We start from the raw sequence: 25,100 nt of genomic DNA on the forward strand, positions 1-25,100 counted from the left end.
CGTCGTGCATGGCTAACCAACAAAGGTGATCGAGGCCCAAACTCAAATGGCGTTGGCACGAGAAAGAAAGGGACGGCAAACCACTACCAAAATGAGCTGCCACCCAGCAGAGGTGCTGCCAAGTCCCATATAATTTTATTAGCCAAGTAGCGGAGTTGAGACTCAGCCTGGTTTCTGTGGGCTAATGTTATAGCCAGGTCACCATCTCTGTTCGGTGCTCATCTGAAACAAGCGGAGAGCGAGTTGGCAAGACAAGAGCCAAAAGCCAAGAGCCAACTGATAAATGCACTGAGCCAGCCTCAATTTGGCCCGAAAGCTGTGGGACGAGAAGGCCGACTCGAAGTCTGTTGCCAGCGATTTGCGAGCGGCCAAAACAGTCGCCAGCCAGTAATCCAATAGAGCGCGTTCGGTGTGCGGACAAGTGTTAGAGACAAGCTGGTCTCAGATCACCCAAAAAAAAAAAAATTACACAAATATCGGCATTTTGTAACTCCCAAAAAAAAATTAAACCAGGCGTCGTCGGAACGCGGCTCAAACGAGAAAAGTACATACGCTTTTTGTTTAGTTTAATAATTGTTTTCTGTTTTCTTTTTTGTTGTTTTTTTTTTTTTTGTATTTTGTATTTACTAAATCCCGTAACACATTTGCGAAAGCTCTTCCTCTCTTTGTGGCCAATTTGAATGGGCCAAAGCAAAGCATTGGCTTACAAACAAAATTTGCAGTGGCTCACCAAACAACTTTTGTGATTTTCTGGTGAAAACTTTATTTTTTTTTGAGTGGTTTCCAAGGCTGTAAAAGCAAACTTTAAACATTGATTTTAAGTACAAAGATAATAGGTAATAGGGAATATATTAAAATATTTTTAACCTACGTAACTAGTAAGAATGAAAAACAAATACGTAAATAAAAAAAAAAGTGCTTAAACATTGTAATAATCATTAAAACTACCAACTGTGCGAATGCCAACTAATTTGTAGGCTAATCACACATATTCAGCAACCTTCGAAAAAGGAAACGTGTAATTGTTTAAGTTTTTAATTGACCACCATCTGTCTGGATAAATGCATCTGTGCAAATATGAAAAAAAATAAAACATTTGAAAGTGCGATGCATTCAAACCCATAGTTATAGTATTCATAAAAGGTGTGACAATTTTGCAGGCGATACACTCTGAGTAGTGAATATAAATCATCTTATACATCGATCTTCCAGGAATTTAGCATTACTAACCCAATGGGCTTGAGTTCTCGGTAAAGAAAATTACAATTTTAGTGACTATTCAGGCTAACAGTACTAAAACAATAAAAACAAAGAGTGTGCTGGATAGTGCGGTCGAATGGACAATGGCGCCCTGTTTTTAATGGCCAAACCTAATCACAAAAGAACCGATCTTTCGCTTTCCCCAGCCAAAACAAAAAAAAAGGGTACACAAAAAGTACAGTAATCTCCCGAAAGAATAAATTGCTTTTGATTCTGATTTCGACTCCGATCCCAGAAAGTTCTATTCAATTGGGTGTTGACCGTGTGCGGAAGTGTGGCAGATTCGAGAGTTTGTTCTCAGCGCCTTGATGATTTCATAAAACTTAATTGTTATCTCCATCGTGACGTCTGTCTTTTGTCGATGGGAATGCTTCTAGTTTTATGCGGCTTTCGAGCTGATGCACTTCAATTACCTCTTGACCGAATTGGAATTAATTATTTGGAAGGGGATTGCAGGATGATTTGGGTAATTTTGTGGGTCTTTGGAATTTTTTAAAGATTCTTTTGGGCACTTAAAAGTCAGGAATTAACATACTTGAAGCCAATCAAAAGTTTCTTTTTTATTAGAGGATGGCTTCAAATGTATAACTTGTTTTCATACGGAATAACATTTAAACAAATTATTAAAATATTAGGGAGACCTTTTAGCAATTAAATTAAATCTTTTATATTAAAGTTTTTGACTTGTTGCACTTGTATTAATCCCCTTTTAAAGCAATACTCGCCTAAATAAAACATTTGCTGGACAAGAATATGGCAATAAAAGAACATAGGTTCAAACGAGTAGATTCGCAGTACTGATTGTACTCAAGTAGGTATTCATGGCTAATGCGTGGGTATCGCCCAGTTGGAATTTTGTCGAAACGCCGCCGCCGTAGAAGCTGTTGTTTTCCAGAGCTTGAACATTGTCTCCGTCTCGGAGGCTTACGCATGCCGATGAGGCAAGCTTGCTTCACTGTTGGAGGGAGCGGGACAGAGCGAGTGGGATAAGTAGGGAGCGAGAGAGAGGGCGACAGCTTAATATAATAAGCTCACAGCGCATGCGCAGCCCGGGCTTGCGATACATACCTGACATACACGGAGAAAAACAATTTAGAACGTTCAAGTATAATAGTAGCAAGAAACTTTACAATTTGTAAGCTTAACTGAAAATTTAAATGTCATTATTTTCCTAAATTTTTTGCTTATAAGTACATTTATACAACTTCAGATCCTTCAAGTATGCTTCAATTGCTGGTAAAGAATAATTATATTGTATTATACTCTCCAATTTACGGTTCTTTCAAATATTATTTTATAAATTGCAATTTTAATATGCAATTTTGTTTTTGTAACGACCTAAAAATTATATATAATATATGTTCATAAATTTTAGTAAATTCTTATCAAATATTGACTGAATATTGATCAACTGAATATTATCAAATATTGTTCAAGAGTTCATATTGTCTTTTTAAACGGAGATCAGCTATCTCCACCAATAGGTATTAAACTTCAGTCTTTCCAGACGAGGTTATAGATGTGTACACATATTAATGGATTTTCCCGCGGTGCATTCGTATTTCAACTGGTACTCATACCTTGGCAACTCTCAGTCGTCGCGTAATCATTAAACCATGGCTTGGATCTTGCGGGAGGTGGAGGGGTAAGGGAGGGGGTGTTGTGTTTTGGAGTAAGTTGGAGTGGGGAGATCGGGGAGAGAGGAGAAGGAGAAGGCGAGAAGAGGAGAAGAGGAGAAGGAGAGGGAAGTGGGGCTCAGAGCGAGCAGCAACACAAAATACCAGTTTTTTTTTTCCAACGAGCAGCGAGCTGAGCGACAAAAGCGAACCTATCCACAGATATACATAGATACCTTCTTTCGTACGTCTGTGTGTGTGTGTGTGTGTGAGGCTGCACACAAAAAACACTCACCTGTGTGTACAACGTACATACATGCCTACATCAGTGGAGGTGTGCTTATGTACATCGAATTTTTTTACATGGGAAAGAACACTAATCCAATTAATTGCGAATTTTTTCGCGACTCTAGATACATCAAAATACAGCAACAACAAAAAACAGATTCTATGATTTTCCGGTGTTGGCTGGAAACGAGGAAAATTACACACACCCTGGGTTCACTTTAAGTTTTTCCTGTACGATTATGCCTAATTTTTTTTTTTTTTTTTTTTGGGTTAGATTTATGGAAACTACAATTTGAAGAATTCTTTGTACTTAAATATAGATTAGTAAAGTGTGGAATGTACATATGTACCTGATAAATTGGTTTTGATAATAACTTAATAGTTCAACATTTATTAAAAAAAATCTCAAAAAATATTACATTACAAATTACTCCATCAATTTTTAAACTATAGATTTTTGTTCAATTGGTAAATTAGTAAAAGGCGGAATCATTATATAGAACATCTTTAATAATGTATTTAAGTAAACATTTCTTTTAAACTAAACTAAGTATTATCTAACAATGATTTTATTTTGAAATATAGTAAAACCTTAACCATATAAATAGTATTAAATAATGTAACTAAATGAAAGTTTCCCTGGCACTCAACTATGCTTAGCTTAGACCTCAAAATAATTTATTATTCAACAGGGCATCTTGATAAAATACAAACAATAAGGTTGCTGGATAAAATGCTGCGTGCTTTCAGAATTTATCCCCATCTAAACACATCAAAAAATGTCGCTTATGACTGACTCACTGCATTTTTCGCAATTGAGTCAGCATTTGCCCTAAGCAACTTATCAACTTTTAGGACCTCAGAATATTCGCTTTCCCAGTCATTTGTCAAATAACAATTGCGAAAGCTATCTACTGAAAATTTAATGGCTAATGGCTTTGCTGTGAAAGTGCCATTAAAATGTATACAATACCTTAAACTTAAAGATTAAAGTTTAGGAATAATACTTGGGTATATTTTCAAGTTCCGATTCGAGTAGCGGGTTTCCGGTGAAACCGAAAAAAAAACAAGTTCTTCTAGCAGTTGTCTGGGGACTTCTGACTCATACGTTTGATAAGCGAGTTCGCTCTATACCGAATAGCATACTATTTGGTCTATTGGATCGCGACAACAACCTTGACAAGTACACATATTTCCACGGCTTTGCAGTCGGTACTGCGAATTCGAGGAACGGCAACAGGATTAGCCATTAGCCATTAGCTGTTGGCTGTTGGCTGTTGGCTGTTGGCCCAGGTGCACCAGAATACGAGTGTGTGCTGCCTTGCCAGGGCTAAAATGCGCTCCTACGTACCACACTCGTGTATCTGTATCTGTGCGACTCTGCACTCGTATCTGTGCGCTTTTGTATCCCCTGGCCATCTGAATCCGAATCTGTGTGCTGGTCGCGTTGGTTGGCTGGCTGGCAGGCTGGCTGGCTGGCTGAATACGAAAAATAAAACCCGTTCTTGCAAAAAATGGTTAACTTGTGCCGACAAGAGTAGAGTCTTTTTAGCCACTGCTGGTTTTGCTATACTTTTGCCGTTGTCTTCGATATCTCGAGACCTGAACTGGCAACTGGCTTGTTGCTTTGCCTCGCTTTGATTTCTGATTTTTTATATACATGTATAGTATGTGTTTTTTTATTTAGTCTTTTGTCGCAATGCAGTCGGGAGATCCGCTTCAAGGCGATTTGGCCTGACAAATATGGCAAAATTGTCGTAGGTGTCTGTCTATATTGGTCTGCCAGCCTCAACTTCTACATGGGGTCTTTGGTATTGCGTGTAGCTCGACCACTTTATGCAATAAGTGTAAGTGGATCGTATGAGTGCGACTAGTTTACAAAAACTGCTCTTCATTTCCATTGAAATAAGTCGCAGACGAGATAAGAAATCCCATTTCCACCGCACAAATCACATTTAATACTTGCAAAATTTGTAGTACTTTTATTTTGTAAACTAGTGTTGGGCCGACTGAAATCTCGTTAAGTCTCGCTTGGGCGACCTATCAATCTTGGCATTGAACATCTGTTCATCTGTGGCGGTTCCAGCCTGTCCATCATGGCCATATTTAAATCGCGAAAAAAAGAGATACATTAGAAGTCCAGAACCGGCGCAAAAACACACAAAAAAAAAGCCACCTGGAGAATAGGTTCTGGGTTATAAGCCGAGCTGAGCTCCACATGAATCACTTATGTGTGCACGAGTATCTCTGTATCTCTGGATCTCTGTATCTTTGTATCTCGTTGCTGAACCGCAGATATTTGGGGCGAAGGTCGTTGACAGAAGGCCGCCAAAAAAGAAAAAAAAACAATGGGCGAGGCGAGGCGAGGTGATGGTCGAACCGAACGGTAAACCGCCTTTGAATAGCACTCCTCTGCAAATCACTCCATGCTTCTTTTCGATGCAGTTCAACTTCTTGGCTGCAAGAATGCCGTTCAACAATATATCTTTGTACTTTATGTAGGTGTAGTAAAAGTTGATTTATTTTTCTTTGAACTTGTATCGTTAAGAAAGAGAAAATGTTTACCATACACTACACTTATGGCAAGTTTCATTTATTTTCGAAGGCGCACTGGGCCACGTTTAATTAATATTAATCATCCGCCACGTGGGTTACATGGTTGAAATGTGGAAGTGATGCAATCGTAACGTAATGCGCTTGCCTCAGAGTTAAATCTCAAAAGATGGTAGTTTATGGATATTAATTATTTAAATAACGTGTTCCTTTTGTGCAAGATCACAGGTTATTATAAAAATTTTATTAAAGGTTAATATAGAGCTATGCCTGTTATATATATTTTCTTCATTTTTATTACTTTACTTTTCTAACATACTGCAAAGCATTTGAGTTTTTTTGTCCACACCACTTATTGAGTACATTTTTTTCTTTAGCCCGAAATCCATTTTGCTGTTTTTCTTGATCCAAAGAGCCCAGCGCGGAACTGCCAGGCGAAATGATTTTGGAGCAGGGGCCAATTTGGGCCACAAGTGGACGGCGGTGCCTGCTGGCCGCTCTCCTGCTGACTCTCCTCGGCGGACAGACAGTGGCCCAGTCCAATTACGTGCAGCACGGCGATAGTGGCAACTACACCACCAACGGACTGCCCGAGGAGGCGACACTGGACGGCAAGGTAAGCACTTAAGTTCCATTTACGCGGAGCAACATTCTGGGAGTTTCCAGTAAGGGAATCAAACAACTCAAATTATCCCTTCAGTGTCGGAAAACCCATCACAAATTAGTTTAAACGCACAAAAGCAAATGGAAAAGGTGCACAAAACACTCTTCACATTTTGTAAATTATATATTTAATTAGATAACATAGCAGCTTAATTTCTATAAAAATAGGATAACAATAAAGCACGAATTTTATTAAGGCATTTCAACTTCGGCTACCTCTTCGTACTTTTTTTCATCTTAATGAAGGAAGTGTAGCTGCAGCCACAAATTATTTATGCGTTTGTGGAGCATTTGCATCCATTCATTTTGTAAGCTAGTGTTATATCAGTAACTCGGGCTCTTCTGCAACTGCACTTCCGATGGAAGTGGCTACAAAATCACAATGGCTTTTCAGTTTTCCAGAGAGCTGCCACAGATCCTAGGGAAAATCACAGGGCATTGTTCAAATCGAAATGGAGCACGAGCGTGGCAGAAAGCTGCCACTTAAAATTCATGGACCAGCCACCCAGTTTGTGGTGGGATTTTGTATTTATAGCTTGATTTTGCAAATAAGCGTTTTGTTTTCTTACGTATAAATATAGGAACTGTAACTTCACTGAAAACTGATAAAGCGCGTTGATTTAAATGGGTTTGAATGGTTCAATTTTATAAAACCGAAACACTGTTTTTTCACGAAAGTGGTTCGATTTTGGTGTAAGAATTTTCTAAAACCAAAATTTAGGGAACTATATTTGTTTTCTATGGTTGCTTAATGCTTCCTTTTTATTTGAAGGTGACCAAACTGGACGACATCAGTCCGCTGATTTTTCTAAACCGAACGAAGGCCGCTCTCAATTGCGCCGCAGGATCCATGCAGGTACTCTCCTTTATTCCTTCTCACCTTTAAATAGGAAACTAATGGTTCTTTCTGGACAGGTTGATCTCAAGTTCAACGATCCGTTCCATGGCATTATCCAGGCTGACTACGATCGCAGCAGTGCGTGTCGCGTGAGTGGAAAAGGAGCTCTCAGCTATCGACTGGAGTTGCCTCTGAAGGGATGCGGCACCATTCAGGTGGGTTGATACATCCAAGTCGCTTAAGAGTGGCTATAGGCCTCAGCTCAAATGTTTTCACTCTGATAGAACCCCACCCGTGTGTTCACCAACAACATCATTGTTCGATTCCACGCCAATTTGGAGATGGACGGCGACGAGATAATCACGATCGTCTGCCGATATCCGCCACCTGTTCCCTCTCTTCCACCAGCTCTTCCGGCTCCAATGTGAGTATTTTATATGACTATAAAATAAATAAATAACTACAAAAATGTAAAAACATTATAAAGAAGTTTCGAAAAGGCACATTAAGGATATTCCTTGATAGTCCTTTTTATCTAATGTACAAATCAAGTAGAGAATATAAACTGATCGGTATCAAACTTAAGCTAAACATTAATTACTTTTTGTATATCATTTGATGTCTTATAAATTTCTTGGAATATTTTCCAAGATAATTTCCTAATAAAGGAAATTAGGTTTCAATTCCTGTATTTTTAAAAGATTTCCTTGGTGGATGGATGAATATTTAATTATCAATTTTATATCTTATCTATCTATTTTTTTCTTGTTCGATCTCTACTCACCGAACCCTTCTCATTCCTCCACAGCCTGAACCCGATCGCCACGAGCTCGGTGCTCCAGCCGCCGCTGAAGAGCATCCAGATCCTGATGATCATCTGCGCAATCATGTTCCTCACCCTGCTGCTCCTCGGACTGGCGGTGTCCTACTACTGCCTGCGCAGCCGCTCCATTCCGGTGGTGCGTCGCCTGCCGATGAGCATGGGCAGCGGATCGGAGATCACCAAGCTGAGTGGCAGCAGCGTGGGCAACATCAGCGCCTTCGAGGGCGTCAAGATCCCCCGAGCACATGCTGCCCTCCAGGCGGTCTACAGCTCCTCGGGCAGCGAGGGTGCCCTCATACCCTCCGATTATCCCAGCGAGTCCCACTCGGAGATCGAGGAGATCGACACCAGATCGCTGCCCTTCAGCTCAGCTGGCAGCTTCGAGAACCGCGCCTTTGTCCACGAAACCTCGAGCATCTACAGTGACCACTATGCTCCGGCGCAGGAGATGCCATCGGCGAATGCCGTGATGACCACCACCTCGGTGACCCGACACGCCATCCCGATCCAGGAGGCCGTTGCCGTGGATTCGCCCAAGTTTGATGTGCAAGTGAGGGTGAAGAAGTCCCCGCCGCCGCCTCCTTCGCCGGTCACCTCGGATACGGAGAGCGTGGCCACCTTGCGTCCGGACAGGAACAACCTGTCCACCATCATGGAGGCCTACGAGGATCGCGAGAGCGTGCTCACCATGGACTCGCTGCCGCCGCAGGTGGAAACGATGCACTCGCAGTTCACCTACGTTCCGGAGCTCCATCCTGCCCCGCAGGTACCCCAAACCATTCCACCGCCCGTGGTGGTGGAGCCCAAGTTCTCCGTCTACACCAGAACCCATCACGAGGTGGTCGACGGTCGTCCGGAGACCTGGTCCGATTACACCGATGGTCCGGCGCCCAGCGAGATCACCGATCTGTCCTCCGAGGCGCCCGACAACATTGTGGACACGATGCACTACTACGAGGATGAGTTCGTTCCGGCTGTCCAGCCGCCGGTGACCTCGCACACCGTGGACGATGTCTATCTGCGAACGGTGACCGAGAAGAAGACCATCGAGGACATCGAGAGCCACAAGAGGCGGGTCACCGAGTACAAGAGCAAGCCGAGGGCACCACTGCCGCCGGCACCGCCACCGCCGCCACCCGTCGATCCCAAGTTCGATGTGCGGGTGAGGAACTATCCCAGCGACCGGGAGCAGCAGCTCTGGGAGAACTTCTCGGACATCTCCAGTGCCTCTGGACTGACGCTCACTCCCAAAATGGAGCGCAGTGATCTGAGTATTCCGCCGGCGGAGCTGCCCGCCCAGATCCACGACAACAAGCTGAAGTTGACCAGTCCCGAGTTGGTGGGCAACATGAAGCCGATCGAGGTGCCGCCGCAGGACAAGGATGTGCCCAACTGGGATGTGCTCATCCGGATTCTGGAGGAGCCAGAGATGTCCGAGGTGGGCGGTGACGACGTCAGCTCCGTGCACAATCTGAGCTACGACGATCGGGCCAAGTGGAAGGAGATCATCACCACGCAATCCTCGCTGAGAACGATGCTCACCGAGGCGGTGGTGCGCGAGGACTTCGAGCGGATTCGCCAGGATACGCGGTATGAACGGATGTTCGAGCCGCAGACCTGGGACGTGATCATCAGGATCCTGGCTCCTCCCGGCGAGGATGATCCCGATGTGGAGCTGCGGACGCCGCGACGCGGCAAGAAGGCATCGCCGCAGCCGTGGGACACGCGATCCCGCCGCAGTTCCCTTCCCACGTTGTATGAGTACGATAGCGATGGGGGATCCAGTGTGCGCACCATCCGGAATGATCCCGGGATGCCGGGCATGCCGGGTGGACCAGGTGGCTCCGCCGGCGGACCCTTCAACCTGCAGCGATCGCGCCGCAGCTCGCGCACTTCCTACCAGACGGATCACAACGACTTCCGTTCGATGTCCGAGGTGACCGTGGACTTCGGCCGCCCGCAGGTGGACCATCCGGACAATGTGAGCGACGCCAGCAGCTACTATCGGATGCAGTACTACGACGACGACGACCGGCGCTCCTTCCACCGCTCCCTCAGCCATCCGTCGCTGGCCCGCTCCGCCAGCGAGTTCACCGAGCACTGGACCGCTCCCGAGGAGCTGGAGGTCTCCTCGCCGGAGGGCACTCCGCACACCCGACGGGCCAGACAGGTGGGTCATGATATGTTCTTGAGGTTGTATATGCTCAATCCTAAGGAGATCCCTTAAAACAACCAGCCTTTCTATAAAACACATTTAAAACTAAAAGATATATTGTGAACTAAATAAACTAATAGAACAATCGGTAACACAATTTATTATAGAAATTAGAACATTTTAAAAACTTATTTTCACACAATATACATATTAAGTTTTTTTTTATCTTTTTACACAATTTATGTTCACAAAGGATTAGGGTTTTATTTGAGTTTTAAAATTCTAAAAGTATTTTGCATTCTTCAGTTAATATAGTTCAAAAGCACTTCAAAGTGCCTTAATGATATACATAATACATTTTGGAAATACAAACATAATTTTAAAAGATTAGATACATACTATTATCTCATCCATAATTAAAGAAGTCAAGAACATTCAAAGTTTAGATATTTTTGAAGTTATTATATTATTTTGTTTTATTTAATATATTACTTTTAATTACCTTTCTTTGCAGCCCTCGAATCAGTTGGCCTTGGTCAGCGGAAGAACCGGGGAGCGGATCTTGGCCCAGACGCAGACGCAGAGCGAGTACGTGGAAACCCACCGAAGAGTTTTCCACGCCGAGAAGGAGATGCCATTGCCGCCCCGCAAGTGGTAGGAAATCGGTTGACGAGTCCCCCCAACTAACAATCGACGAGCAATACGATTCTCGAGAAGGGTCTTATCATAAAAACTCCATATTTTAGACATGTGTTCCGGAAATGCCCCTTACACTTCACTTGCATTAATGGGTCATATGAGTACACAACCTTACAATAATTAACAAACGTGCCAATTACAATTGCCTGACAAAGTAAGCCACTATGAAAACCTTAAATGTCAGTTTGAAGCGGATGATCTTGAAGGAAAACAATTAGAACAAGCAAGGGGAATCCTGTTTTCAAGCTGTTTTTTCCGATCAATTAATTCGGGAAAACTCCAATTAATTTGAAAACCTTTAAAGTTGGTAACAAGATGCCGATTTCTATATTCGATTCATGTGTTCTGCACTCCCAACTGAGATTTCGCATTTAATCAAACATGATCTAATGAAAAGAGCGGGATAGATAATTAAAATGATAGGATGTGAAAGTTTTAATATTAGTAAAAAGTGTTCTTAAGATGTAACGCTGCCGTTGGTCTTTTTGATGATAGGAAATTTGTATGAGCAGAGTCACAAACACGAAGTCTAGCCTTTATCCTTTTTAATAAACAATACTTCGCAACTTGTCGTCGAAATTAGGTAGTTACCTTACCACATTCTAGTTACAAATGTATATATGTATATATACAGAGATCAAACTGCCACATGCACACGATTTTTACCAGATTCGATGATCTTCACTTTTGAAATACATATATATATATATACTCCGGGTGGAATAGATACGCAGGTTTGAAATAAAAGTATTACTATAGCATAGTGTTTCCAAACGCAAAGTCTTCTTGAATAATTATATATTGGATTTGAATATTTGAATACGAGTAGACTAAAAGTTCGGGACGGAAAACTGCAAGAGTATCCTAATTAAATTTCGGATTTCGGATTTCGAATCGATGATAAACGGGGCCCCAATTAGATTCCTTTCAAAGGACCACACAACACTTTCTCATTATTATCAATTTTTTCTTAACTTAGTACTAATCCGTCCAAGACATATACTATAAGATAATTGATAAATAATAATAATGCGCGATTACGACATGCTACATGCTACAGCCTTATAAACAAACTTACATATTTAATTCGCTTTTTGGTTAGGCAAGTCCTACGAAAATGTGTGTAATCTAAAAACACTTGAAATAAATAAATTATAAATAAATATACCCACTAACAAAGTTCAAATTTGTTTTATTTCTAGTTTAGTTATTGCATATTTTATATTTTTATTTTGAGCTACAAAATAATATTATTTTTCTAAGTGCCAATTTGAAATGCTGCATATGCAATTTTTTTTGAGTTGTTGTTGCGTGAGTCCCAACATATGCACATATCGTACATATTTATGTATGTAAATTAATACACATCTCGTTCACATTGCCAAGTTGTATATAACTCTGGCTAAATTGAAGTCGGAGATTTTGTTCACATCAGCAGAGTGCTCACACCGTTCTAGAGGCTCAACTGAAACACAAGTCTTCTGATATATACAACATTCACTTACCGAATTCCCAGGAAGAAACCCAGTGAAAAACTAAAGAAAAAGAATCTCTTACGATAACAACAAATTAAAGATATAACACGGAAGTAATACTTGAGTTAAAGGAAACTTAAGTCCCCCAAAATTAATACAGGTAACAAAAATACCTACAGTATAGTTAAAAAACGATTTTTTCAAATAAAAACAACGATGTGTTTCAAAAAAAAAAACTGTTTAAATGAAATCAAGTAAACAATGCTGATCGAAAAATTATCAACTAATAAGAACAAATATTTTTCATCTTTTAGGTGGACTTTTTTAAATCCGATTTCATAATGGAAAACCAAACCGATTCAAAAGAGGAACAATTTTTCAGGCGAAAGCCAAAAACAGAGGAAGTCGAGAATGTTAGGGTTGATATTAACAGTTTAGCTCTTGGTAAAAGACTTAAAGTATTTATTTGGTGCGTGATGTGCATTGATATTTTTATTTTGTTGTGTTTTCTAGCATTTCTAATATTCATTTTCTATTGGTTGTTTTTTTAACAGCAATTTTCAATAAAGTATAGCAAATATATTCCAAATTGCATATTATTATTCCTGTATGTGTAGTTTTTTTTAAGATATGTAAAATAAATAACGTATTTCCAAACCGTAATCTGGATGCAAATTTTTTGAAAATATTATTTCATACATTTACAGGTTTGCTGCAACCCATCAGAAACTTGAAAAAATGTCCTATAAAAAGGGTCAAAAAATCGAAACTTGGAAAAATTGACATGAGGAGAGAACAAAAAGTCGACCTTCACCTATTTAAAATATTTAAATGCAGTTCGTTAGGGGATTCCTTACAAACTTTTACTATGCCGCTTTAGAACAAGCAATATTATAGGCTAAGGTATGCCTATTTTAATCAGCGCTAAATAAAATATTTAAAAAAAGGTTTTAAAAAGTTTAAAGTTAACATTTTAATTTGTAACAGGAACCAGTAGAGTTGCCAGCCCATAAACTTTCAATCTTTATCTCAATATCAATACGATAGTCGGACAATCGATGTGACACGCTGACCCCCAAACCTATCGATATCATCGGCATGGCCATCGACGGCTTGACAGCTCTAGCAGGCCGGGCAAATTTGTGAACAAGCGACAATTCCTACCTTTTTTTCTTTCCTACGTGAGCCTCTCGAACGTGGGACTCGCGAACGGACTTGTTTTCGAACCCACAGAAGCCGCAGTTGCGCACGATCGCCGAGCGGCGGCCGTCAAAAAGGGAAGGAACGCGCCAAACGCACACACACATTCGGCTGGCAATCGCATCAGTCACCGCGGCCACGCTCATTCGCTTGGGAAATACGAGGAATTGCGAATCCAAAACTTCCTGGCGGGAACTGCAGGTGAGTGTGCCGACCACTCCGCTGTTCCTGTGATCCACTGAACCACCGCAATCATCGTTCCGTCGTGCAGAGCGGACCAAACAAACCGACCAAAATCATCAATCTTGGCTAACGAGGCACAGGCGCCATGAGCGTGGACACGTACGCGCCCAGCTCGGCGCTGTCGTTCCTGGACATGGACGACAACGAGCTACTGCCAGGAGCGGACACGCAGCCGACGCAGTACGACTACCGCGACTTCACGATGCCCTCCACCTCGCAAAGTCAGACGCAGAACGATCAGCTGGAGCTGCACGTGAGTTACAGTAGCCAATCATCGCCTGTTTACCTTATTAATCGATTCCCTTCTTATTCGCAGCCACGTCGTTCTGGCGGCGATGCGCATCCGCGACTGGCCAGCATCACCAACGACCTGGCCGATCTGCAGTTTGAGGAGGAAGACGACGAGGCCGGCAGTTCGTATGTGAAGGAGCTGCCCGCGCACGCCTGCAAATACTGCGGCATCCATGATCCGGCCACGGTGGTCATGTGCAACAATTGCCGCAAGTGGTTCTGTAACGGACGCGGCAGCACTTCCGGTTCGCACATCATCAATCACTTGGTGAGGGCCAAGCATCGGGAGGTAACACTGCACGCCGAAGGACCTCTGGGCGAAACGATCCTCGAGTGCTATTCGTGCGGTGTGCGCAACGTCTTTGTGCTGGGCTTCATACCGGCCAAGGCCGATTCCGTGGTTGTGCTGCTCTGCCGACAGCCTTGTGCGGCCCAGAATTCGCTGAAGGACATGAACTGGGACCAGGAACAGTGGAAGCCGCTGATCGCGGACCGCTGCTTTCTCCCCTGGCTGGTCAAGCAGCCCAGCGAACAGGGCCAGCTGCGAGCGCGCCAAATTTCGGCCGCGCAGATCAACAAGCTGGAGGAGCTGTGGAAGGACAATATCGAGGCCACGTTCCAGGATCTGGAGAAGCCGGGCATCGATTCGGAGCCGGCGCAGGTGCTGTTGCGCTACGAGGACGGCTATCAGTACGAGAAGACCTTTGGGCCTTTGGTTCGCCTCGAGGCGGATTACGACAAGAAGCTGAAGGAGTCGGCCACGCAGGAGAACATCGAGGTGCGCTGGGACGTGGGCCTGAACAAGAAGACCATCGCCTACTTCACCCTTGCCAAAACGGATTCGGACATGAAGCTCATGCACGGCGATGAGCTGCGGCTGCGCTACGTGGGCGAGCTGTACAATCCGTGGAACGAGATCGGGCATGTGATCAAGGTGCCGGATAACTACGGCGATGACGTGGGCCTGGAGCTGAGATCCTCGTCGAATGCGCCGGTCAAGTGCACGAGCAACTTCTCGGTGGACTTTATTTGGAAATGCAACTCCTTCGATCGAATGACGCGCGCTTTACGCAACTTTGCCATGGACCGCAACTCGGTCTCGAATTACATTTACTCGCGCCTTTTGGGCCACGGACGTCCCGATGCCAACGACGAGGTGCTGTTCCGCGGTCCCCAGCCCAAGCTCTACAGTGCCCCGCATCTGCCGGACTTGAATCGCAGTCAGGTGTACGCAGTGAAGCACGCGTTGCAGCGTCCGCTGTCGCTGATTCAGGGACCGCCGGGAACGGGTAAAACCGTGACCTCGGCCACGATCGTCTATCAGCTGGTGAAGCAGCACGGCGGCACCGTCCTGGTGTGCGCGCCCAGCAACACGGCCGTGGACCAGCTGACGGAGAAGATCCACCGCACAAACCTGAAGGTGGTGCGCGTTTGCGCCAAGAGTCGCGAGGCCATCGACAGTCCGGTGAGCTTCCTGGCCCTGCACAACCAGATTAGCAACATGGAGACCAACTCGGAGCTGAAGAAGCTGCAGCAGCTGAAGGACGAGACCGGCGAGCTGAGCTCCGCGGACGAGAAGCGCTATCGCAGCTTGAAGCGGGGAACGGAGAACCAATTGCTCGAGGCTGCCGACGTTATTTGCTGCACTTGCGTGGGCGCCGGCGATGGTCGGTTGTCGCGCATCAAGTTCACCTCGATCCTGATCGACGAATCGATGCAGTCGACGGAGCCGGAGTGCATGGTGCCCGTTGTGCTGGGCGCCAAGCAGCTGATCCTCGTGGGCGACCACTGCCAATTGGGACCGGTGGTGATGTGCAAGAAGGCGGCGCGCGCCGGCCTCTCGCAGAGTCTCTTCGAACGCCTCGTGGTGCTGGGCATCCGTCCCTTCCGACTGGAGGTGCAGTACCGTATGCATCCCGAGCTCTCGCAGTTCCCGTCCAACTTCTTCTACGAGGGATCGCTGCAGAACGGCGTCTGCGCCGAGGATCGTCGCCTGAAGCTCGATTTCCCATGGCCGCAGCCGGAGAGACCGATGTTCTTCCTGGTGACGCAGGGCCAGGAGGAGATCGCCGGCTCCGGCACCTCGTTCCTCAACCGCACCGAGGCGGCCAACGTGGAGAAGATCACGACGCGATTCCTCAAGGCGGGCATCAAGCCGGAGCAGATTGGCATCATCACGCCGTACGAGGGACAACGTGCGTACCTCGTGCAGTACATGCAGTACCAGGGCAGCCTGCACTCGCGCCTCTACCAGGAGATCGAGATCGCCAGCGTGGACGCGTTCCAGGGTCGCGAGAAGGACATCATCATCATGTCCTGTGTGCGCTCGAACGAACGCCAGGGCATCGGTTTCCTCAACGATCCGCGTCGTCTTAATGTGGCCTTGACTCGCGCCAAATACGGCATCATCATTGTGGGCAACCCCAAAGTGCTGGCCAAGCAGCAGCTGTGGAACCACCTGCTCAACTTCTACAAGGATCGCAAGGTGCTGGTCGAGGGATCGCTGAACAACCTCAAGGAGTCGCTGATCCACTTCCAGAAGCCGAAGAAGCTGGTGAACAGCATGAACATCGGAGCGCACTTCATGTCCACCATGATAGCGGATGCCAAGGAGGTGATGGTGCCCGGTTCCATTTACGATCGCAGCGGAGGCTATGGTCAGGGTCGCCAGCTGCCGGGACAAACGATGAACGGCGGTCAGTTCGGCAGTGGTGGTGGTGGCGCCGGCGCAGGAGGAGCAGGTGGTGCCAGTGGTCCCTACGGAGGTTCTCCCCTGGGCTATGGTGCTCCCGGCTCGAATTCCGTGATGGGCTTTGGCGGTACTGGCGCTGCCGGTGGCAACAACAACTTTGGCGGCGCCGGCGGCACGGGACCAAGTTGGGCGGCTGCCCATCTGCACCACGACTCGATTGGCTACATATCCAGCGAACACGGAGCGGCGGCGCTGGGCAACATGCCGGTGCCCGTGGGCATGTTCATGAACATGAGCAACCTGCCGCCGCGGTTCTACAATCAGCACCAGCAGGCAATCATGGCGGCCAAGCAGAATAGAGCGATGCAGCAGCAGTCGGGCAACTTCTCCACGGCAGCGTCGTCGGGACTCGGAGTCGGTGGCTCTGGAGCTAGCTCTCTGGCCGGCGGCAACAAGAAGTCCCAGAAGTTGGGAAAATCTCGTGGAGCGGCGGGCCAAGTTGGCGGTCCAGCGGCGGCAGGAGGAACCGGTGGACAGGCGGGCGCGGGAAGCGGAGCCACTCCATTCAGCCAGCTGCCGGCGCCCTTGTCGCTCCAGATGACGCAGCCCAGCGGCCTGGCGCTCTCCCAGCAGCCGGAGCTGTCGCAGGACTTTGGACAAATATCGCAGATGGACGGTCTGCTCTCACAGGATGTGGCCTTTAACGTGGTAAGTTAGATGCCCGATTTTACACTTAAACAAGGTCGAAATTATAAACTATATATTTGCACCCAAAAAATCTGTATTTTAGCCATTAAATAAGAAATAATGGACAGAATATGGAATGGCATACGTCGTTAAGCTCGTAATAAGATTTCTAATCGATTTTATGCCTCGTTAAACTCGAAATTGTTTCTTTTAAAATTATTTTTTATATTTCTTTGCATTACCTGATATTACTTTTATTGTTTTTAAAAAAAAATTGCAATGATTTTAATTTAACTACAACCTACTAACGCATTATTTTAATTCGATTCCTCCTTTCGATTTTCAGTCGGGCGAACGCAGTTTGAATCAATTCTCACAGCCTTATTGAGAAACCGGCCGGAGGTGCACCAACTACAAACGATTAAAAGCAACCCAAAACGAAACAACAACAAACTCAACTTTGAAGTCATCAACAAGGAGTAGCATCAGTAGGCAGCAGGAACAAAGCGGAGAGGACTATCACGGGAGCAACGACAGATGCGGGAAACAGCGCGACCTAGGAACATGAGTACGAGCGGGACATTAGGAAGACAACGAGAGACGGATATGGGGACGGAGATGGCGATACGAGGAGTGAGTTTTAGCGGCGATAAAGGAGGAGTTAAATGAGGATCATGAGGAGATGTCGGTCGGATATGTCGAGAAATGGAGAGAGAGAGATAGAGAGAACGAGTGAGAGAGGGAGAGCACATCACTGTAGCAGCAGGATGCACTGCAGCCGCCAGCGAGCCACGCAGATGTTCCCGTAACGCCGCGGGCCATCCAAGTCATGGCCAGGCGACCCTTGGCCACCATTTTTGGCCACGAGCGGTACGCTCCGAGGACAGGTGGTGGTGGTGGTGGTGGCGGCCCACGGACACGGATGAGCCACGGATGAACGAACCTGCGCCGGCAAGGCGCCACACACAAAGTGCCCTTGCAAAACGACGATGGACGACGGACGGACAACTTCTCGACACGTTTCTTTTTGTTATTGCCAATGCCAATGCCAGGAATGGGATTCGCAGCCGGAGCCTTAAACGCAAACGCAACCACTCCCGCCCAGGACACGTATTCACCAAGTGGCTTACCTTCAAACCTTCTTGTGGCCTCCAGTGCAGCAGCCAATCTTTAGCTCCTGTTCTTACCCCTTTCCTCAACCTTAAAAAATCAAAAACTATAAATGAAAAGAACTCGGTTTACTCACACCGAATTGCCCACTGTTGTAAATTTCGTAAACATTTTGGACTCCCTTTTGATTTCTGTATGCATTTGTTATCCTAACAAAAAAAAAAAAACAACAAACAAAACAAGCAAAAAAAAAAAAACAAAAGAAAAGAAAAGAACAAGACAAAACCAAAACAAAATCAAATTCTAAAATATGGATACACAATTTTTAATCGCACGGGAACGCTGGCGACCCCAAAGCGGATGCAACTTTACAGAGCTGATTGGAAATTGGATGATTGATGATGAGGAAACGCGTTGCGATCTTCCACCTTTAAAAAAACAACACAACCACACACCACCCAATATTAAACGGACCGAACGATCGGATGGATGGGTCAAGATCAGAAATGGTTAATATTAATTAATATTAATGCAGTTACAGATGCCTGTTAATTGTTTTTAAAACGATATGAAAATGGTATATTTTTTCTATATATGTGAGTTAATTCTTTCCCTACGCGACACTTTAATTCAAGAAAATGAAACATTTTTTTTTTTGAAATTCTAAATAAAGAATTTAAGTTTTCCCTTGCGAAAAACAATTAACAATTTGTGGTGTTTTATCTTTTTGGGTCATGAATTTTAGAAACGAGCAGTTAGCATGTTTTGTGTTATTTATTTTTCAAAACATGGACTATTACATTTTCGGTTGACAATTTGTTTTTCAGAAAAAAAAAAAACATACACGCCACAGGAGGGACGAACATCGCACGCCTCCTTGGATGTTTACAATAATTAATGGAATGCGATGATACACTTGGAGTTTATAAAAGTATAAATAAATGAATATAATAACATTTAACAAGATGAAAGATGCATTTAAGTTTATTGAAATTCTTCTTTTTAAACAGTTTTTCACGTTGTTGATATTTTTTTCGAATTTCAATTTACAAAGTTTCTTGTTTGTGTCGACTCAACACTTTTGGACACAATATTTATATTTTTCCTCGTGTGAAAATTCCTGCAAGAAATATTTTTGTTAAGCAATTATAAGACCCAATGACCAAAAAAAAAGGTTTTTTTTTAAATGGCGACATGCGCTGCATTCGTTTCGACAAAGGTCGAGGCCACATCTTGTGTCAATTTGCTGGTCACAGGAGCATTACCACCTGAATTCCTCGACTGATTGGAAATCGGGAAGGGCAAGTGGTGCTCGAACTGCTGCTGCTGTGGGGGAAAGCTCTCCGGAACATGGTGGATGGGCCGGAAGATGGTGGCCAAATCGAGAGTGTGGTCGAGTCGCCGAGCCGAGGTCAAAAACACCGCCTTCACCCGTTCGAAAGTAGCACTATCGTAAACTGATCGCGCGGTATTCGAGAGATCAAAGGGCTCCTCGATATTCAGCTCCTTCCATTGGTACACGTCGTTCTTGGGGCTCTTGGCCATTCGGCATGTGGACACCGGCAGGACTCCACCGGTCCGTATGGAGATCGCAAAGTTTCGGAAGCTGTAGCATAAAACACGATATATTTTCTGGATTTCTTGAATCTAAATTAAAGCAAAGTACTCACTCAAAGCTGCTGTAGTACTTGAAAAAGCCAAGCAAGTGTTCGCCGAGCGTCTGGGTATTTAGCGCCTGGTAGGGCTCGATCGGCTCGATGAGGTCCAGGTCCAGACAGTCCTGCTGACCCAACTGGAACTTCTCCGGATAGAGGGTGTGCAGGCAGGGCAGCACGTGGGGCACGCAGGCGTGTTGCAGGTAGTGCAGCACCATCAGCACCAGTGAATAGCTCGAAATGGTCATCCGTTTGGCGTCGTTGATGTCGTGATATTGGGCCCAGAGCTTCACAACCACCACCAAGGGTCGTGTCCGCCAGTCCACTAAAATATTATAATTATTAATGAAAAATAAAACAATGAATTCTACAGGCACACAAAAATAAAGATTTAATGTACATAATAATTCGATATGCATATACATACATATAATTACTGTATACACAATAAAAAGATCCGACAACATTTAAAAGCAAATATAGTTTATATAATTACAAACTTACGGTTTCAGTCTTTGATTTTTCACCTGTATCCTTGTAAAAAGTCACAAGTCACAATTAAAAGATATAGAGATATAAAACAGTCACAAAAACAAGAAAAATAAATAGAGAAGATACAGAAAAAACTTGAAACAAATATGTATAAAGTATAATTCTATACTTTGCATAAAAGTAAGTGAATATATAATTTAAGTTATTCAATCGCTTACTTTGGGCGTAAAGCTGCAGCAGATAAGTGTTTTTAATGCCAACGCAGTTGTTAAAGTTCAGATCGACTTCGATTCCATTAGTGATGTCCTTAAAGCGCAGGATTGGTACCCTCGCCTCAATGAGATTAAAGTCCTGAAAGACCTCTGCAAAGTAAAGTCACTTTTATGCTAAAGTTTTCCAGCACCCATGTTGTTTTCCTTACCAGTATCCTTCAGAACCGCGTTGAACAGAGTAAGGATAATCAGGGCCTCGGTTCGCTTTTCATTATGGTAATGATGTTGGTGATGGTGGTAATGGTGCTGTTGCCCCTGCTCGGGCAGCAGACACATGTCGATATCCGAGGAGTCCGTTCCGAATCCCGTGATGGTCGATCCAACCAGGCAGATGCGATATCGCTCAAACATCGGTTGCTGCAAGTCAAGAAAGCAGAATAGTTATACAGTAACTTAATGAATATATAAAATAGATATATGTATGCACTGACATTCATCCAGAGGAACAGGTATCGCCACAGTCGCATCTTGGACTTGAACTTCTTGTGCGTCTGCTGAGCTCCCCGGAATCTCTTCCAGATTTCGACGGACAAGTTATCGTACTTGCACATGCAGATTAGCTTCTCTGGCTGGACGACGACCTCCACGTTTCGGGCTTGGGCCAAATAGCGATCGGGGGGCAGGACGAGTTCGTACCAGGGAACTCCTGCCGCGGCTCCTGTCGTTGGAATCGGCGATGAAACCGGCGCCGGGGGAGGAGGTGGTGGTCGGTGGGGAAGATAGGGAGTCAATGCGTGTCCGTTTATCTGTCCGTGTGGATGGTGAGTGGACAGCGGGGGCGGGTGTTGCTGGTGCATCGGATGTTGAACTCCCATTTCAACCAGGTGCGGAGACAATTGGGCGGATCCCAAAGAGCTGGGAGTGGGAGAGATTGAGAGGTGGCCTCCATGGCCCAACCTAAAAACGGAATGAGGTTAATACATAAATTCTTTGAAAAGTAATGTACAATCTTTTCATGACTTAAAAGCTTTAACTTGTTGAGTATCTTAGTGTTGTTGTAATATCTTATACAGAATTCTCAAAATAATGAAAGTCTCTTTTTTTTTTTTTTTTTGAATACATACCGACTGCGGTTGCTTATGCCACTCCAGTGGGATTCCGCACCCAAAGAAGACGAAGAAAGTGCTGGCGAAACGGATCTCACTCCAACCGCACTGGCGTCCTTGTTGTGTGGCGAGGATCCATTTCCACTCAGACTGCAACTAGATCCGTACGAGTTTTGGTAGCAGGGCGAAGTGGAGTGCGGCCACGCGGGAGCCGGAGGCATCTGGTGAGCCTGACTCTGTCCCGGATTGCAGAATCCCTCACCGAAGTGAAAGAACACCTGTGGCGGCGGCGGCGGCGGCGGCGGAGGTTGTGATGTGCTGCAGCTGGGAATTAGATGCGATGGCTGCTGTTGGTGGGGAATAAGATAGGGCACCGCCTGGTTGAAGCTTGGGCTCGTGCCCAACTGATCTCCGCTGGCAGCCGCTGCCGTTATGGCCTCATCCAGTTGGGCGCAGCTAATCATTTTCGTGGGCGTGGTGGTTGCCACTGGAGAGATCAGTGCGTGGCCATTGATCAATGCCAGCGGTGGTGGAGCTGGGAACATGTTCCGAGTTGGCAAAACCGAACTGGTTAATGGTGCCGAACCTGGACGAACCCCTGGAGGAATTGTCCTATCAATAGTTGGTGTTGTGACCGCAGCTGGTGTTATGGTTACACTCGGTTTGCTCAGCAAGGAGCGTTTGATCAGAGGCGTTGCTGCTGCTGCTCCTCCGTTATCACCTCCATTCGCCTCCATGTCCACATTGATATAAGTGAGGTTGTAGATATTTTGGTGCTCCGAGCGAGTGGGCGTGACACCGCCCTCACCCGCCATTGGATGATAATTGTGCTGGTAATATCCGTTCTTACCACCACCACCTTGCATTCTGCGATGCATGGCATTAAAGTTGCTGCTGGCCAGGATCTCAATGGTCTGCTGCTGATGCGCGTGATGATGTTGCTGCTGATGATGATGATTAGATCCTCCTGTATCTCCACTCTTTCCCAATGGACTGTAGTGCATCTTCTTGTTAATACCACTGCCATTATTGTTGCTATTGTCATTATGTTTCCGGCGGAAATGCGAGTTGCCAATGCCCTGCGAATGTTGCTGCTGGCCGTGATGTTGCTGCTGGGCATGGTGTTGCTGCTGCTGCTGGTGCTGGTAATGCTGATAGACATTGTGGGCATTTCGGTAGCGCTGCTGTTGCTGTTGGTAGCCAGAACCCACGGATTGGTGGCCATATTGCTGCCGTGAAAAGTTGCCGTTACCGTTGGTGTTGCTGTTGCTGTTACCATTGCTGCTCTGATTGCTATTGTTGCTGCTCGTGTTGTTGTTATTGTTGTTGTTGTTATTATTGTTGTTTTGTTGACTGCTTGCTTTTTCGCTACTTTCGGGCAGCAGTTCTTTTTGCAAAAACGAAGCGATGGTCAACTGCTTGGGTTGCGGATAGTAATATTGGTAGTAGTTATGCTGCTGATGTTGCTGCTGGTAGCCCGAGGAGTTTCGTCTGTGCTCGAAGGACAACGACTGTTGCTGCTGCTGCTGTTGCTGCTGCTCCGATGCAGCTGCGGCAATTGCGGCCGCGGATACAACTGCTGCGACCGTCTCCTTCTGGAATTGCAATGAAATAAAAAACCTATTTCTTTAAATATTCACTAATAAAGACGACTTATAGCTGTTGCTTAAGTATTTAGGAAAAACGGCGATATTTCCTGTTCTTCGTTTCACTACTTACATCTTTTAATTGGCTGGCTGTTGGCTGCGGATAGTTGGTTTTCCAAAAACTAAGGGGCTGCTGTCGTGGTCTCTCTTTTGCAGAATCCTGTGTACTTTCCTTATCCTGGGACTTATCGGCAGACGACTCTGATCCATTTCCTGTGCTCGAACCTGTTATTGCCGGACCGATGTTGCAAGTCCCTGTTGTTGTTTCCGGCGAAACTGATGAAACTTTAGAGGTTTGAGATTCCGGAGATTTACGAAAATAGGAAGATGATGCTTCTGTTGACGAATTGCGCTGCTTAGAACTTATGCTATTGTTATTGTTGTTTCTGCAGGTAATTGTGTGGTTACTGTTGTTGTTGCTGTTGCTATAAATGTTGCTGCTCTTATTAGTGTTGCTGTTGTTATTAATGCTGATGATGGTTGTAATGTTGCTGCTATTAATATTACTGCTGCTAGTTATGTTGCTACTAATGTTGCTGCTGTTGTTGTCATCATTAAGCCAATTGGCTGGCTTTGAAGCCATTCTGTTGCTGATGTTGCCGCTGGTGTTGCTGCTGCTGTTGTTGTTGCTGTCGCTAGATTTGCTATCAGATATAAGTGGTTGAATTATATTTTGATTCTTCATCAACACATTATTGTTGTTTAGCGTTTGCTGTTCTTGTTGCTGCTGCATCTGTTGTTGTTGCTGCCTTTGAAAATACGAAGATTGCTGTTGTTGCTGTTGCTGTTGCTGCAGATTGCTGCTGCTGTTGCCAAAATATTTTTTTCGGGCCCACGAGTGATTGTTACTGCAGTAGTGCAATTGTTGCTGCTGTTGGCTCTTACTGGCCTCGTTGTTGCTGTTGCTGTTGCAATTGTTGTTGTTGCTGTTACTGGTGTTGCTGCTGTGACAGCTGTTTACTTGCCGCAGCAGATTTGCGGTCTTATTGTTGTATTTACCGAACTTTAGATGGCTTTGTACCGGCTTTGAACCGGGTGATCCTGCGGATTTTCGTGACCGGAAATCAAGTTGCTGCTGCTGCTGTTGTTGCTGCTGCTGCACGTCCGCGTTGCATGTTGCTGGCGCGCTGCTCTCGGCAACATCTGCGGCAAAGATCTTCATATCGGCAGATACTCGGGTGGCGTGCATATCCCTTTTGGATCGGGTATTAAGAATCTAGGTTTAGCTTTCGCGGCTCGAGTTTTGGGTATAAAAAATTGCTCGGCACGTATCGCTCAGTTGCTTAGAATTACGTTTAGGTTAGGGTAAAATTATATTTAATTTTTTTAGTTTCTCTGTTCGAAAACTTTTTTTTTTAATATTTTTATAAATTTTTTTGTGTTTTGTGTATATTTT

The 25,100-nt window shown here is 45.0% G+C and overlaps 3 protein-coding genes and 1 long non-coding RNA gene across 7 annotated transcripts; 3 read left to right on the plus strand and 1 right to left on the minus strand.

Moving 5' to 3' along the window:
* Window positions 1–332: 332 nt before the first annotated feature.
* LOC108097720 lies at window positions 333–12,077 on the plus strand. Its single transcript, XM_017200215.2, has 7 exons — window positions 333–544; window positions 6,095–6,333; window positions 7,153–7,236; window positions 7,296–7,433; window positions 7,503–7,642; window positions 8,027–10,211; window positions 10,711–12,077. Exons 2-7 carry the CDS (start codon window positions 6,157–6,159, stop codon window positions 10,852–10,854), a joined length of 2,868 nt encoding a protein of 955 aa, XP_017055704.1. The 5' UTR covers window positions 333–544; window positions 6,095–6,156; the 3' UTR covers window positions 10,855–12,077.
* Window positions 12,078–12,308: 231 nt separating this feature from the next.
* LOC108097463 lies at window positions 12,309–13,033 on the plus strand. Its single transcript, XR_001771781.2, has 2 exons — window positions 12,309–12,530; window positions 12,685–13,033. It is a non-coding gene; the product is annotated as an uncharacterized LOC108097463 (long non-coding RNA).
* Window positions 13,034–13,457: 424 nt separating this feature from the next.
* On the plus strand, window positions 13,458–19,301 carry LOC108097676 (regulator of nonsense transcripts 1 homolog). The gene is made up of 4 exons (XM_017200133.2): window positions 13,458–13,771; window positions 13,842–14,066; window positions 14,130–17,504; window positions 17,830–19,301. Exons 2-4 carry the CDS (start codon window positions 13,899–13,901, stop codon window positions 17,869–17,871), a joined length of 3,585 nt encoding a protein of 1,194 aa, XP_017055622.1. The 5' UTR covers window positions 13,458–13,771; window positions 13,842–13,898; the 3' UTR covers window positions 17,872–19,301.
* Window positions 19,302–19,348: 47 nt separating this feature from the next.
* Window positions 19,349–25,099, minus strand: LOC108097526 (poly(A) RNA polymerase gld-2 homolog B). Of its 4 annotated transcripts, none has more exons than XM_017199867.2 (8): window positions 24,704–25,099; window positions 23,778–23,980; window positions 22,077–23,653; window positions 21,444–21,909; window positions 21,162–21,369; window positions 20,959–21,102; window positions 20,264–20,573; window positions 19,349–20,199 (listed from the first exon to the last, which is right to left on the minus strand). In XM_017199867.2, exons 1-8 carry the CDS (start codon window positions 24,891–24,893, stop codon window positions 19,776–19,778), a joined length of 3,522 nt encoding a protein of 1,173 aa, XP_017055356.1. In that variant the 5' UTR covers window positions 24,894–25,099; the 3' UTR covers window positions 19,349–19,775. The 4 variants fall into 4 exon arrangements, with proteins under 4 accessions (XP_017055356.1, XP_017055354.1, XP_017055353.1 ...); XM_017199865.2 differs by having other exon boundaries at window positions 23,778–24,348; window positions 24,704–24,775; XM_017199864.2 differs by having other exon boundaries at window positions 23,778–25,099.
* Between the last annotated feature and the right edge of the window lies 1 nt (window position 25,100).

This window comes from Drosophila ficusphila, unplaced genomic scaffold (assembly GCF_018152265.1).
Source record: "Drosophila ficusphila isolate 14025-0441.05 unplaced genomic scaffold, ASM1815226v1 contig_197, whole genome shotgun sequence".
Taxonomy (NCBI): Eukaryota; Metazoa; Arthropoda; class Insecta; order Diptera; family Drosophilidae; genus Drosophila; species Drosophila ficusphila.